This window comes from Trichoplusia ni, chromosome 14 (assembly GCF_003590095.1).
Source record: "Trichoplusia ni isolate ovarian cell line Hi5 chromosome 14, tn1, whole genome shotgun sequence".
NCBI lineage: Eukaryota > Metazoa > Arthropoda > Insecta > Lepidoptera > Noctuidae > Trichoplusia > Trichoplusia ni.
This window is the reverse complement of record NC_039491.1, coordinates 8,396,298-8,413,445: the sequence shown is the minus strand read 5'-3', so window position 1 is coordinate 8,413,445 and position 17,148 is coordinate 8,396,298. Positions and strand designations below refer to the sequence as shown.

At 34.5% G+C, this 17,148-nt stretch overlaps 1 protein-coding gene across 3 annotated transcripts in view; it reads right to left on the bottom strand.

Moving 5' to 3' along the window:
* Positions 1-15,581, bottom strand: part of LOC113500407 (sorbin and SH3 domain-containing protein 1-like) — a 147,252-nt gene extending 131,671 nt beyond the window's left edge. For 2 of the 3 annotated variants that reach the window (XM_026881160.1, XM_026881164.1), the window contains exons 1-4: positions 15,274-15,581; positions 14,212-14,244; positions 3,891-4,042; positions 1,788-1,843 (exon numbers count right to left, since the gene is read on the bottom strand). In XM_026881160.1, the coding sequence (XP_026736961.1) occupies positions 1,788-1,843; positions 3,891-4,042; positions 14,212-14,244; positions 15,274-15,369 (337 nt within the window). In that variant the 5' untranslated portion in view covers positions 15,370-15,581. The remainder of the gene's footprint in view (positions 1-1,787; positions 1,844-3,890; positions 4,043-14,211; positions 14,245-15,273) is intronic. The other variant, XM_026881162.1, reaches the window with a different exon arrangement.
* Between the last annotated feature and the right edge of the window lie 1,567 nt (positions 15,582-17,148).

The following is a 17,148-nucleotide window of genomic DNA, read 5'->3' as shown; positions in this document are numbered from 1 at the left end:
CTGCTTCTACGATACAGTAAAACAATAAGATAGATCTCTCCTCTTGCTTGTCTTAGTTTAACTATCCACATTAACTTTCAGAGGAAGATACCGAGTTTATAGCTTCAAGTTTATGCTGTGAAGGTAATCCTAATAGATATTGACTCAATTAGTGAAGGAGCATTGCAAATTCAGACGTTGCAAACGATGTCTACAATTGAACATTTGTTTTACATAGCAAAATACAGAACACGATTTGACGTAAGCAGGAAGATTTTTATGCAAATCAATAAAATGCTGGTCTTGCTAAACTTCTAAGTCACATACACAAAGACATTCAAACTCAGAACAAGCTTGCGTAGATATCTAAAATGCTTGTCAAATGCGGGGATCGAACCCGTGCCACGTCACGCACAGTGGATTTGTCTTGATGACTTATACCACTTGGCTAAGCTAAAGAGAATTTTATATTTATGAAGAAAACAAATTGATATTTTACTTATGGCCGAGGTTTAAAAACACGTTTGCTTTCGCTTTGTAATAATATTTTGTTTGGGTTTATAGTTTCAAATTGTCTACACATAATTATACTTCATAATGAGTACCTCTAAAATTACTTTGTTTAAACACAAACAACAAATTTTATTCTACAGTAATAATATTGTTAACTTTTTTATTTAGATAAGTTGCTTGTTAAAGTATGGGCTTGTAGAAAATTGGAGAGGATTTAGATATATTAAACCGATCTCCATGGACACTTTTATTTATAAACTGCATACATTTTATGTCTTATGTATAAAATTCTCGTGTCACGGTGTAAGTAATTGAACTCCTCCAAAACGGCACGACCGATTCTTGATATTCGGTAGGTCTGAGAATCGGATATCTACATTTCATACCCGTTAGAGCTTTGTTTTTCTTGACTATGGCAAAACAACGTTTGCTGGGACATCTCGTCTTTAATATAATAACGTCAGCTTTCATTGTGTTGTCCACAAAAGGAAGCATAAAAATAATATGGTTAATTAAGTGATTTATCGCTGGAAAGAACAACCATTTTAAGAAGCTTTTTATAAATTACTCGTTGTTTAATAAAACTTCACAATATAAAAACCTGCCTGAATTTATTTTTGTTTTGCTTCGTTAAAGGCAAGTTTGATCTTTTTCTACTGTTTCTGAATGTACCTAATGTTGCAGTATATTAAAAAACTACGATAGAAAATATGATACATTTATTTCAATAACTACAGACGAGAATTTTAGACGAAAGTTGTAACCTTCGTAAAATTCTGTGTATTCATTATTAATTAGTAATTCGAGTTCATTTTGGTTTGAGTTTCATGGAACCATTAACATTTTTGTTAAACTATTTGGTTGTTGCAATACAAACTCCCCGTAATTAATTAAATTTTGGTATGGAAAAGTAAAAGCAGATGTATTTTAGTATAATAATAAACGTATTGTATGTGGTATTAATGTAAAGAAAATACCGATTCACTCATAGAGCATATCTTTATCATAAACCCGCTTAATAAAAACACCTTGTGTCCTGAAAAATCTCAACGACGTTTCGTAACAAAAGAAAATCGCGAAAATGTCTTTCCAAAACCTGTATCTAAACATTTCATAACAACAATTATAATTGTCAAAATACATCAATAAATAAATGAATAAATTAAATATTTAACAAGGCATCCATCTTCGTAATCCCACAACTAAACAAAAATAAGCACTGGATCCTAATCCGTCAAGATTAGTCCAAATCTCTACAAGTCTTAGTAAGAATTGTAACGTCTATTAAAACTTACTTTTCAACTCGGATCCTTTGCCTATTGATCTTCTTCTCGGTGACACTTCTCTGTCCCTGGAGACAAGGAAACTTAGATTAAAACCAGGTTATGAAGCGAAAATTTACAGTACTAGATAGATTTGTATTTGTTGCTGTGTAAGAAACGAAAGTACTAAGTCAGAAATGGGCCATTAAAACACGTAGTTAAAATACCTGGTTTCAGAACAATACGTCGTATATTTGAATCTAAGGGATATGTAGAGATAAGAGAAAACGCATCTTAAACAGCCTTGGACCAAATTTGAGTTCCAAAAGTATACAATTTAGGAGCTTGTGGCTAAAATACAACTCCTCAAATTTATCGATCACAGGTTAAGGTCATTGGATGGGTGACCATCTATGTCATATTGAGTGCTCAGTGTTCTAGAAGGGATAATAAATTACAACCACTAGTACTAAGCTGCATCCGGTTAGACTGGAAGCCGACCCCAACATAGTTGGGAAAAGGCTCGGACGAAATGAAAGTATATATTTAGGTAGTTTTTCATCAGTAAAAATAGTGTCAACTGATACTATCGATACCTTAGGATAAAGGTATTTTTTATCAACTATTTCCTTAATTATAATTCTCTATTTTGATTTTGGTAAGCCGATTAGGGTGTTCGCTTTAATCTTTTATTAACCCACGCTAAACCTTTTACCAAGAGTGGGTGGCATCAACATAACGATTTCACAAAAGGTGACATTCTTCCCTTGATTTAATTTGTTACTTACTTTGTTATGAACGTTCATTTGTTTCTTTATACTGTATATTTTGTTGTTCATGTATTACAGCTGTATTTGAGAAAGACACAAAGAAAAGGTTTCCATAATGTGCTACGTTGTGTTAAATGGAAGAAACAACTATTATACTTATTTAACTAAGTATAGCTGTTAGTATTTTTCAAAATAATTGTAGTTTTTTTTCTTGCTGCGATTCTTTCAATAAAATCGGACTTCATGTTATTTGCAATTTACACAAATAAAAACTCCAATACTTGTTCAGTCAAAGACTCTAATCCTATCACAAACGGAAAAAAAATACGTCAAACCAAAATTCGACTGTTGCAAAAGGACATGAAGTAACACTACAAAGAGAATTAACCTGTCAAAGACTGAATCCTAGAAGTCTATCCAGTTGTGCTCCTAAAAGCAAATCCATTTTGCTAGTCATACAGAGGCGTAAGTGGTCCAATTTATGTCACTGCTAATCTATAGACGGTCTACTGTTCGATTCCTGAAACGCTGGGGATTGATCGGATTACTGTATGCCTACTATAAGCTCCTAAACTAGAACTATTGTCTTTGTGGGAGCGAGATGCGGCTACGTGTTGTAGTTCTCTCTCACTTCTACATTGGCTACGGCCTTGCCTAACAAGCTCTTAGTACGCGTACCGGTATAGCACTGAATCGCATGGACTGGGAAGTCCGTCACAGAAATGTAGACGGAATGGAACTTAGTAATGTACAGCTGACTACCGTAATAAACCTCATTGTTGCGTGTTTGAAAACCTCTTTGGTGATTATAATGCTTATAAACCAGTTTTTAACAATATTTCCTGGTTAAAAGGTTAGATTTGCTAAAAACGATGTGTGGGATAAGGTCTAATTTGTATGTCTTGTGTTAGGCAAAATTCTTTATCATTGATTTATCTTACTAGACTGTTAAATTTGCAGTCATATAATGAACTAAACTGATCTGGTTAACGGGTATATTATTTTATTTGTTTTTAGCGCCACTTAAAAATTGTGAGGTAAACTGGGGAAATAAGCGAATGTCTGCCAATATACTCGAGTTGGGACTCAAGTGCGCTAAAATCGAATATTGATGACATAATCAAGCGAGTTCTTAGCTTCGGTTTATGACTAATTTGATGGTAAGAAAATGGGATATGGCAATCCGATTGTTAAGTGAGAGTATCAATGACTAAATCTCAGGCTTTTTCCGCTAAAGATGATTTGTCATATGGCATCACTATATTGGACTAAAATTGAAAGATTTAAAATGGGAAATTTATCTCAAACAACAATAGAATCCTCTCTACAAAAGTGAACTCTATCTTTATAACTTTTAGGTCCTTACTCGTTTAATCCCAGCCGCAGCACAGGGCCAGCTGACCTGAGCATGGCGTGGGCATCTGCATTGCTCATGCTCTTAGTCGGGCGACCGTTGATGGACGAGATCACATCCCCTTCCCGAATACCGCTCAACGAAGCCTTGCGGCCAGGGTTCACCTGGAAAGAAAGACGTATTGTTATGAATGTAGAGTTCGATTTGCAATTATTTGTGTGAGATATAGAGACGAGGTGTCAATGAAATGTGTGGAAATTGTAAGGCATTAATTTCACTATATCAGCTAGAGTAGCATTATTTTCAAGACCGGTTGTTGTTTTTATTTTGTTGTCATAATTTATGTCAATATTATTTTATTCTGCTCTTGGCGAAAAATCTTGAGCAAAAGAATAATTTCTATAAATAATTGAAATTTATATTGTTTGATGGGGTCACAATAAATTATTATCAACAAAAAATGGTCAGCCATCAAATTTACAATCGTTACGTAACATTTCACAGACAGTAAATTTTAATAAGTATCTAGAATTATGTACACATTTTTAAGAAAACAATATAATTAAGTCACTTAATAGTTTAGTATTAAGCTTTCGATTCCTACTTCATTTTTAGGCTAAGCCTATATATCACTCAATTATAGTTATGTTTGTTAATTGAAGTTCAACTTTGTGTGTACTGACGACGTATTTTTTTGTATCTATACGATAAAATAACACTTTTTGGTCAAAACCAGAAGATATGTACATTCATCTATAAAGTGATTTTTGCCTCCTTTTTAATTGAGTCCCTTGGTTACTGACACCAACAAGTGAGTATCGTCGTACATTTTTACCGTTTCCTAATCAGGAAGCGAACAGTACAAAGCTACATGAAAGTTACAAACCGCATTGGGCTCCCTCCGCCTCGCCGCCGGTGAACAGAACTTCAACATTTCCGGGGGAGACTACCCCTAACACACACATACAAACACGCACACACTCACACTAGGCGTCACAAAACCACTTAATACGCCCCAACACGCGACACCATGTTGAGAAAGGTCATTGCTCAAACAAAACACAACCACAAACAATAAAAAATCAAACACATATTTAAAATTTAAAAAAGAACACAATTAACAAAGTGGCCAGCTAAATAAACCTTAATTCGGCAATATGGCGGCCGCAATATCTCAAATGGACAAGCTCCAAGAAAGTCGTGAACGATACTAAGGTAACGTAGCACGCAATCCGACCAATTTCATCGAAACATTATATGGGTATTATAGAAAATGCATGCGCGTGGACACACCACCTATTGTTGTGTTGGAGACCATCACACGCCTAGAATATTAATCTTATCGAGGAGCGACGGAGCTTCGGAGTACTTCGGACTTAGTCAAACGCTCGTGCTAAACACTGTGTACTCGATAGGGCAATGAACTTGAGCTTACATTGTATGGAAATATCGAGAGATTAGGTTACAAGTTAATATTTCAAATTACTTTTAATGAATTAATATTAGGTATAACTACTTTCGATACTTCGTGTGTGTTCTATTATTTAAATGCGAGAATAATATTTACGTATGTTGTTAATTAAATTGAGGTCAAATCTACGAAAGCGTGAAATAATGAATCTTGTATATTTTCATTGTTGGAAGCAGAATTCCAATCGTTGGCAAATTAATATAAATTTTAGGCTTTCCGCCTTTCCTTATGAGATGGCACTCAAGTTGAGTCCATCAAAGATGCACACCAAGAATTTCGGTAAAACGATACCTCTTTAACGAGATTACCACAAAAGTTTATTAAATTGCAAAATGGATTAAGTTCCATATATTAGATGTTGATAAAATTTGGTAAGGATAAAAAATAAAATAGCAACAACACATTTGAGAAACGGAAAACAGAAACCTTAAAAAAATCGAGGTTTTAATCCTGACGTTCAGCAAAATAAGACTCTAATTATCAAGCAGACAGCGCACCCAATACAAACCACACGAAATGCTACAGATTTGGTAAACAAAAAGAATCTAACAAAGACTTAGCAAGAACAGTTGCAGTTAGCGATGAATATGGAAAAGAAAAGGCGGTCGCTCGTGTAGGGGAAATTCAAATTGCAAGTGCAAGCCATTGTTTGAAGCCCATGTAAGTCGGAAACAAAGAGCTTAACCGTGTAGGAAATGCTCCAGCTTAGTTACAGATTAATGGTAGTTCTTCGAACGTAGGTAAAAGTTACCTACAATATATGGAAATCGAAGATAGGGCTCGACTCAATAATTTTATTTACGATATGAAGTTACTTGAGTTATGTTCGTTGTTTGGAACTTTTCGTAACGAATGAATATTGTTTTGGGGTTACATTTTGTGTTGGAAGTCTACTGCCTGATTTTGAAGTAACGTAGAGAAGAATATGTTAAAATTGTACCATTAAAATTATTAAGTAGTGCAGTAGTTCGGTCAAGCATGTGGAACTTGATTGACGTAAGTTTGTGGCAAAATAACCCTAAAGAAAAATACATTTGGATATCCATCAAAGTTATGACTGTATAAAATCATTGCTTAAATGATTATTATTTTAATTGTTGTTATAGCGGCAACACAAATACACAATCTATAAAAGTTTCAACTATACTAGCTACAACGGTTCATGAGATAAAGCCTGGACAGACATGGATTGACAAACAGACAGCGAAGATTAAACGGCATACTGTTTAACCCTTTGCTTACAGAACTCTAAAAAACAACAGAAATCACTTACTTAGTCTTTATGCTTCTACCATTGAAATGCAAATCAGATCAATGCGCTAATCAGATTGCCACTAGAAAATACTCCAAGTAAGTCGCACAGGGTTGCATAAATCCAATAGAAAAAAAAACAAAACAGAAGTTACAACTAATTGAGCAAACACGAAAGATAACAACGATTGGAAGCAAGGGGTTTTGGCAAAACTTAGCGCGTCCCGAACATGTTGGAGTTGGGACTCGCTTCACAAGGAGTGTTTCGTCTTTTGGATTGTTATAATTAAATGCGCAAGTTGCGAACGGTGTCTTGTTAGTGCAATTAAATCAAGAGCCGCCGCACTCAACTCGGCTGCAACTTTATTCGTTTTAAACTTAGATTTGCATAGAATATTTAAATTTATGAGATTGAGTTAGCGTACGGATATGAATGAGTTTTTTCCACGTCATTTAATGAATGTGATATTTTTGTTATTTTAGTTTTATGCATTGCCGCACTAAATATGAAGATTTCTGCATTGTCCCTGGAGCAGTACGAAATGTTGGTTTACACAAATTAATTTTATAAGTTATGTAACTTTATGATAATTCAACAGAAGAGTAACGAGTGCTAAAACAAAACACAACCGACAAATTCCAGAGAAGACGCCGTTGTCTTGACCACGGGAAGCGTATTCACGGAACCAATTGAAAAGAACTCCTCTCGGCTCCTCAAACGTTAAAGATCTGCACAGAAATAGAATGAGTCGTAAACCTATCGAGGGTCTACCGTTATTGGGCAGTTACTTAACTTGGTGTCGGCATGCGGGGCACGTAAAGCTCGTGACTCCACGACGCACGTGCGTCGCTTCACGAATCCACGATCGTACTCAACATATCTACACGAATGCTAAGCCCAATTTATCTCACTTATTCCGTGATATTTTGTGCACTATTACCATCCATACCTTATATTCGGCGAACGTCAAAGGCTACCGGAATAAACCGATATAAACTAATGGATTCCTCGTATCGGAATGTTTTTGACTCGATAGAACTCTATTATATTGAGACTGAGAAAGGGATTTCTTAGAATTCCAAACGAGTTAATGTGAGACGACTTTTGTATAAATAAATTCTAAGACGATCGGATTGAAACTGATTGATCGGAAAGGATTGGGTTATTCATTTGTAGGTTCATATAGTGTTTAGGTATTGGTTTCTAAGTCAGTTTCATATAACGCTAGTTCAATTTCATTTCTGAAAAATTTCTACTGCTCTACAAATAAAAACATTAGGCTGGTCCATTTCTCACAGCATCAGTATACAGAAACATTTCTTTTTTCATTAACTTGCACATATAAAGTTTCATGCGACTTCTAGCGACTACGAGTAATCTGTTCAACTTATGTAGGTATAATTTACGTGTGAGCAAGCGACAAAGGGTTGTGAGCGTCACCACTGCGTAATGACGGCTACCCTCTGACTTGCAACGTCACCCGGTGGAAATCAGAGTAGAGGTTCAACGTCAGTCGAGTAAAAAATGCAGATTTTACTTTGTATAAATGTTTAAATATATTTGCTGCTTTGCTGGGTTAGGATAAATGACATGTTAGATTTTTTTCATGACTTGGGGATAAAGTTTCTAATGTTTAAAAGTTAACAAGTAAGAGAATTAGCACATATAGGTAAAAATAAACAAAATGCAAATTCTTTCGATAACCAAGAAAATCTATCTTACTTTATAAAGTAGTATGTAAGGTTTTGAAACCATAAATAGTGTAAATCTTTTATTAAATTAAATTATGATGAGGCTGGCATGATTGTATCTTCCCCTAAATACATAATAGACAACACTAACAATGACAGATAACTCTACCTATGCTCTACAAAACACACCGTTACGACTCTACAATCCATGTTACGCAACACCTTGGTCACTTGGCTGTCTTGTCATTCAACCACAACGACACCCTTTGATCACAATGTATGCGTTATACAGATAACAGTACCATTTCAGCCTGAAATTAACTCAAGCCTTGAACTACCATTGTTCTGTTAATCTATTGATGTTGACAATCCGAGGGAATTACCTCCCTTGTAATATTGATATACAACGTGGTTAACGTCTTAGATGGACCGATCTCTAATCATAGATCATCGGAAATCGGCCAAATGTAATTAATTTATAGGTGTAGAATTGAATGTTTATGTGTTTGTCTGCTCTACGTTATTTAACTAGCCAGCAGATTGTAATGTAACTTTTGTAGAGCCTTGTTTCGATGTTCTACAATGCTCTTGACCAAAAAAGTACAGCAACACTTTTTTCTATTAAGTCTATAAAGGAATTTCAAGTGCATGTAATTTTAAATGAAGAATAGTCTCGTTCTTACAGTTATTGCTGTCTCTTTATTTTGAAGCAGACTATTCAAGACAGCTTTGAAATTTCGAGCAAAAAAAGCTTGGAGTAATCAAAAATAATATTTTAAACACGCAAACGACTGCTATCGTATTTTGTTCAAACATGTATAATTTTAGCTAGTAGTAACAGAACAACAGAGTTTTTAATTCTACTCCAATATTGTATGAAACATATAATCAAAATAGCCACACTGATTCGTCTTTCACCAATTACACTTAGCGTAGGTTGTGGCTCAAATCAATCTGCAACATTCTCGTAACTACTTGTAATCGGAACTTTTTGTATTCAGTCAAATTCACTTAAAACGCAACGAAAAGCAGTTTATCAAATTGTCTAGGCAATTAAGTTCATCTCAGCTAATCACGTTATTAAATCTATGATAAATTGAAAGTACGTGTTTGTTACCCCTTCGCGACTCGACCGGTTTCGATGAAATTCATTCAATTTATGCAGGGAAGGAATTAATCACCACGCTTGCGCTATTGCCTGTCGATTTCAGATTCTAATATCTGGGATCCAGTATTCCTCATGATGTTTCGTCTTCTCAGCTGTTCAAAAAGTTATGTAAAATCTCTTTGAACATTAAATAATATATCGCCGTATCGTTTTAAAAAACTTCAATTTTTACTTTCGCAAAATATGTTCCGGTTGACATTTTTCATCTTTAATGATATTATCATGAATGTTCAGAAAACTTTCGAGTTCGGAAAGTTACAAATTTGACTTGTAGCCAGTTTAAGTTGGACTTTCAACCCACATTTATTATACGCTTGATTTTATTGAATACAGAATTTTTGTCATTAAGTAAAATTATCATAAATAATTCTGCCTCCTTAAATGAGATTTAATGATGATAGAATTTGTCTCTTCAGACCTTTACTTTTATAATTATGACGGCATTCTAGCAAGAATCAATTTTGACTGTAGTTTTATTTTAAGAGAAATCTTTTTGTGAAATAAATGTTATGAGGACTAAAAATCCCTACGGCTCAATAAAGAATGTAGTTTAATTCATTTTAGGATTTTTTTATTAACAAAAATACGAGATAGAGAAATAACTATCCTGGATACAGCCTACTGATAGACTTTTTTTTCAGAGTTTAGCGAAAATTTAAATAAAGAGTCATTTTTTCAAGTTTTGCGTAGGGACCCCTAAAAAACCTTTGTATTTTACATGAAAGGACGGTTCAAACGTAACACAATGTTCACAATGTTCACTTTCAGGACACAGTTTTAGCGCATAAAATTAAAATCTCCATAAAGATTTTGTTAATATTTCGCTCTATTAAAAAGTCTCTCAAAATTCCTTTACCTGTTTCAGTTTATAGGAAACAAGGGACTGCAAGAGACTTTGAACAATGTACCATGCAGTTTAGTTTGCATAAACTGGACGCGTAGCCCGACATTTAAAAAGATTAATGACATTCCTGCCCCTTTAACGAGCTAGGTTAGGATAAAATTGTCTTTAGCTTGCAAATATGCTACCATAACGGCTCAATGGTATGAATATGAGATCATCTTTATAAAAAAATTGATAGACGAAGACTTGGTATAAAAATGTTACGAATTTACGACAGCCGTCAGTTGTAGTGAAAAATAAACTTAAAAACATAGTGACATTTGACCACACGGAAAGCCGAATGGTTACGGTCACGCCAAACACATTGTGCGCGACGTGTCGCGAGTTCGATCCCCAGGAAGAACAAGCACTAATATGATTCACGAAAGCGTGACTTTTGTCTTCATTTAAAATGCTTTATAGTTCACAAAGCGAGAGCTAAGTAAAACAGGAAGTGACATCACACAAAAATCGTTTTCTTTGTATTTTGATTAATTGTTAGCAGGACAAAGGAAAAATTACTTATCCGATCAGCATCCCTATTACGGATATTCAGAAAAAATATTACGGTATTGGTGCTGGCAGTTGATAATAAAGTCCAAGTGCAAACTCAATGCGGCAAAATTATCTTCCATTAAAAAAGAACATTCGTTAACGCGGCGTTATCGGGAAACAAAATACAAGTCGAATTAAAACCTTTCTGAGTTTCCAAATGTGTTTTTTGTGGAACATTTATGCTTGCTTATATTTTCAGGTGTTTTTTACCGCATTAGTATCAGTACTTACATTTTCAGACCTTTTTTATACGTGACGAAGTGATGACCTATGATTTTATTTAAATAGAAGCTTAATAAAAAAAATGCTAAGTCTTTGTAAAAAAAATGTCTGGCTTTAAAAGACGGTTTTTTAGCTACTTTCCAATAGTTTAGTTCGGTAGACAGCATTTTACTTCTTTTAACATTTTCTATTCTTTTAATTTCAAATTTTATTTTCTCAATTAAATTGCGGATTTTCTGCTCTTTAGTAACATCCTATCCAATGTATCTCTAGTAATCTCAACTTGATGTGGGCGACAAAGCTTCAACAAATACTGTCTAAGCGTTCACAGAAATCTCTCTTAGAGGAGTCTAATGCTTCTATAGAACTGAACGCAAGGATGGAACCACATCTTAATAGCTCACATTTCCTAGACAAGACTGTTTAGTGTTCAGTCCATGTGAACATACGATTCGAGTACTCTTGATGAATGCACTTCCTAATTAACACAGCGCTATGATTGGTGGTGAGGAAATACTGTAAATACAATTTAGTTATAGATCGTGTCTTGTTTATTCACCGTCCGTTTAGTAGTACAGTTTTATTCGTCCATTTTTCGTTTTTTACTTGTCTACACTAATATATAAAGCCAAAGAGTTTGTATGTGTGATTGTTTGTTTGTTTGATCAAATCTCAGGAACGAATGGTTCAAATTGAAAAAATCTTTTTGTGTTGAATAGACCATTCATCGAGGAAGGTTTTAGGCTATACACCATCACGCTGCGACTAATAGGATCGAAGATACAATGAGAAATGTAGAAAAAACAGGGCAGGTATAAATCATAACTTATATCTTCTAACCACGAAGACGAAGTCGCGGGCAACAGCTAGTAAACAAATAAGTGTCTAGCAGAATATTAAAGTTACTTATATCTACTGGAAAGAATCTATATAAGAATCCTTTTCAATGATATATATTTTGTCATTTTAATAAGAAATATTTGCTCTCAACTTTAACATTTATTATTGATCAAATAAATTAAAATACCAAAAGATTTACTAAAAGAAATCTTCGTATTGAACGCGGTCTTAGCGCAATTAGTAACCAAATGCTTTCGGATTAACTTATCGTTTGAAAAGCTCAATATCTTCGTACTTTTAAGTTGCCAATTAAAATGAGGTTATATTACAAATTGACACCGCGACTCATTACGGAAGGCTAAAGCGAATTAAGAGGAATAATCTTCGATTCAATTGTAATATGGAAAACGAATCGATTTAAAACTCTTTTTTTTAATGGTTTTCGTTCCTAGAATCGCTTAAGCTTTTATTAGTCTCGTGACATAGAATTTGGACATATATTGAGACACCTCTGATTGTGAGGACATAAAAAACATCATTATGAATGGATATGGATACTTATGATTTTGTAGAGAATGGAAATAAACGAATGAAATCACTGCATAATTACTAATGTACAAAAATAGAGACTTCTACTAAAAAAAAAAATATTTTTATTTCAAGTTTGTGTTTTCAAGGACAGAAACATTTCTATGAAACCCTAAGTGCTACTGAAATAATTACTATTTAAATAACTAATGTCCATATCTATATGTATACAAACGTAGAAAATAAAATATTCCACAACAAAAACAAAAGCAGCACAATATCTCCAGAACCTAAACCCACAAAGTCGTAAGAAACCTATTATTTACACACAATAAACATCCCTACAAAAGGCCCTTAATTTAGGGCGATCTTACTCATCGGCCATCAAATAATAATCTTGGCCCAATACAATGGGATTATAGTATCTTGTACATTAAGCTCGGGATTTGTCCTACTATCCATGGATATCGGGGCAAAAGGACCGAAGAAAACAAGAAATCGAAAGTTGTATATAAAAGTGTTTTCGTCCCGGAAATAATTTTAGGGTTAAACAGTAAACATTTTTCTTTGCGATTTCCCCTTTGAAAACGTTTGTGGTGTGTGAAAGATATGACTATAGAAATAAGTTTTATGTCGCTCTAAGATTGTTCATCTGTTTTCATATTGGAATGCAATAAACTGTTTAATATTCGAAGGTGGTCATAAATAGAATTGTGTTTTGTTTTTAACGATGGTCATTATTTTAAGAATTCTCGGTCAGTTTTTGGTTACCATAGTCCTCCGAAACTTCTCGACTTGATTTTAATGAAATTTTATCTGCATATTTAGTAGGTTTTATAATAGGCTACTATTTATTTTACATGCCACTACATGATAACATTTTGTATTTTTTTATTCGTATGTTATGTTTTTTCTTCAGCAGAAATTTCCTAGAAAATATATGACAAAATAGCCCTTGCCTCTATTGTAACATAACACAACTTCTCAAGCCGTTTCCCAACTACACAGAAGTCTTTATCAGTCTACTACATTAAGGTGTGCCAATACATTATTTCACCAGAAACTACTGTATCTTGTTAGTTTCCAGTCAGCGACTTTACCTAAGTACCGAATTTAACCAGGAGCAAACTTTCTAACGGACCTAGCCCAAGCTACTCCACCGTACTATCTTATAAGAAAAAAAATACCTCTTACGTAATGATATTCTTCAGGTATTTTAGCATTGTATTGCAAGAGGTCTTTACATAGTAAGAGACATGCTTTGATCGGCCGATACGAACGAAAATGCTAATTGAAGAATTTCCTACAGGAAATATCATTAAAAAGCTCTTAACTCTGAGTACAGGTTGTATTCATCATAAATAGCAAAATAATGATATTTTGTAACATTCAGAAGGACAATCTATAAATGTGCAAAAAGATTGAATATTGTTCAATGGAAGACAGGTTTTAAAACAATTGGATGTGTTATTCTTATTACAAACAACGGAATTCGAATCAAAGGCATCAAAATGTTAATATCAAAACAGCAGGCAAACAAAGCAACGATAATTAGTATTTCACGGTTAGATAAAAGTATTTTCAGTATAAATTAGAAAAATAATATAAATTCCGTTATCACAGAGTAAACAAAACAAAATTTTATTAAGATATCATTCTCGTTAGTGACGTGATTGATTATTGTTTGGTGAACAAACACAATTTGGTACACAATCTTACTTACATTGAGAGTACGTTCAAGAGAGTCGCTGTAGCGCTGGAAAAATAACGAAAATGTAAGGTAAAAAGTAATATTTACAATGTAAATATGTAACATAAGGCCATTGACGCAAATACTACAATTGTAGAAGTAGGAAATCTAGGAAAATGTTTAGAAGAGTCATGAGAAATAGAAAGTGCTTATAATAAGAAGGTATATTTATATTTATGTTTATAGCCTAAAGCCTTCCTCGATGAATGATCTATTCAACACAAAAAGAATTTTTCAATTTGGACCAGTAGTTCCTGAGATTAGCGCGTTCAAACAAACAAACAAACTCTTCAGCTTTATATATTAGTATAGATATAGATAATCATCATTATCATCGGCCTTGAATTACCAACTGCTGGCCTTTTATCAGACATATTTAATACAAATTCCGGGTAACGAACATAGTTTCATACTGCATACAACACAAAACTCAACAGGTGCAGATTGTTTCTCGGACATTAATTCAGTAATGTACCAAATCATTATCTTCCAGCAGAGAACTAGCACTCAACAAAACCAAGTAATATAACAGTTAGTTCTGTTCCAACAATACAATTCTCTTGATAAATCGTGGCGAGTTCCCACAAACAAAGTGCTTTCGACGAGAACCAGTTGTTTCTCCATTTACAACGAACTTTAATTGCGTAATCTGATCCTAGCTGAAGAGTTTGAAGAAATATAAATCACTCTTATTTGTTTGAGCGCTCAATGCAAACCTCTTTATTATTGAAGACTCATTTCGCACCAATTGATATCGTTTACCAGTGTTTATCTCAGGATTGTGGAACGTAGTTCTGATGACGCAATCCGTTTTATAGTAAAGGGTTCAGCGGATGTTATAAAAACTGAATATATGGAACAGTCGGCACTGGTTTAGTAATAATTTACGGAACTGGAGCCATATGTGCTGTTACATTGGCAAGAAACCCACAGCATTGTATAATATTTCGCGAACATGGATTGTGTAAACGTCGCGCTCGCTCGCGTTAAAGTGTGTTCTGCGAGCATTAAATGTAGAAAGCATTTTGAACGTACCCTCGAGATCCTGAGTGGTTGATTTTGATCGGTGCCGCCGTGCATGCGGAAGCCCCACGGCGCGCCGCCTGTCAACTCCACCTCCCTCGCCGTCATTGCCTTCTTTTCATTCCATTGCCTCACGAATTCACAATACACGACTTCACTCCCAACATTAACTGTCAATGGATTGCCAAGTTCTCTTCATGTCGTACAAAATATTAAAGCGTAAACTGGAAGCCCGTAGACATTTTATATCACAATTTCGTTATGTTCAGTCAATTTTCGCTTGAAGTTTGAGCGTTGGGGTTTGAGCCTGCAACAAATACAATAAATTGATTGTAACGAGTTTGTATTGATAGAGTTCTGTTGGACTTGGGAATATGTGCTTAGATGTTGATTGACGGGGCTAATTACTTGATGCGGTAGTTAGAAAGTGAGTAATTACAGTGTTAGGGTCGGCGGCCGCAGTTGCGGGCTTCCGATATTGGAATAAGATACACGTATCGCACGGTTTCCCACTTAATCACTTCTAACACTTGGGCGGTTAGTTTATATTTAGTTTTACGAACAGTTCTGGAGATCGTTTAAATGCCTCATAAAGAAGTTCATAAAATAATCTGTAGTTGTCAGGCGGCAGATGTTGTAACATGAAGCTTGAAATATAAATGTGAATCGATTAACTTGCTTAAGTATTAGTGTCGGGTGGAGAGATAAACTGAAACTCTTCTAATTTATATCCGGATTCTTGAATTGATTTATTGGTGATGAATATACGTTTGAAGATCTACATATAAATAAGGATATTTTAGTACTAACCAATAGCCTTTGTATACATTTTTTTAAATTACCAAAATTGTCTCCCTTTTCCTCTTTCACACAATTTTCTTAAATTGTAACTAAACTAAACAACCTTGTTCAATTATAACCTTTGGTGCAGAGACACTGAACATAAAATATTGCGTAATATTTACTCCTGAAATAGTATAGCCTGCAATAATTTACAGTGGAGAACGTAACTAGGTAAAGAGCGGGGTCGTAAACTAAACGTAATTTTATTTAAAGCGAGGTCAGTGTGTAATGAACGAATTATTTTCAGACCATGATGCACACTACAATGAAGGTCGTATATAGTCGGCTGCAAGACTTTCGTAACAGCGAATGGGCAAAAACAACTTTAAAGTCTTGAAATAAAGATTGTAGTTTATAATTTTGAGGTTGGTGTGTTTTCGACTGTACGAAGATGTATGATTCACTTTTCAATTTATTTTTAATCGTGTTTCAGAAATGGTATGATTATGGTAGCGGTCTAGAGTTAAAGCTTCGTCTATTGTATAAGTATTCATTGTTTAGTTTGACTAGTACTACACGCTTTAAATTCTTGAGAATAAATAATCGTTCTATTCCATAATATTCTGTTAAGTAACATAAAGGTATTTGAGAAAAGTATAAAGAATAATTTCGCTAAAATTATTCTTTTATTTGGATTGTGTTAAACTATTCTAAAAACTTACCATGCAATGTTTACTGCCACGGCTACCGAAAAACCTCCCTTTAACGCAATAGGTTGTCAATAAAAACCTATGCACCATAGGTGAATAACAAAACGAAAAATAAAAATTTTCCAATTATGCGTCCCGCAACAAATACGCGTTTTCGTATCTAACATTTGCACATGTGCACGAATACAACCGCATCGTATCAAATGGGATCTAACTGAAACGTTGCGGTTTGTTCGCCGGTGGTCCGGTACGGTGGTCCGGTGGTCCGGTGGTCCGGTGGCTGTCCGACGGGGTACCGGCCGCTTGACACATGCATAAACATGGCCCCCACAATTATAATGACACGCCACGCGTGCACTTAAAGGCTGGCGAAATTAATTTGGAATGGAAACCG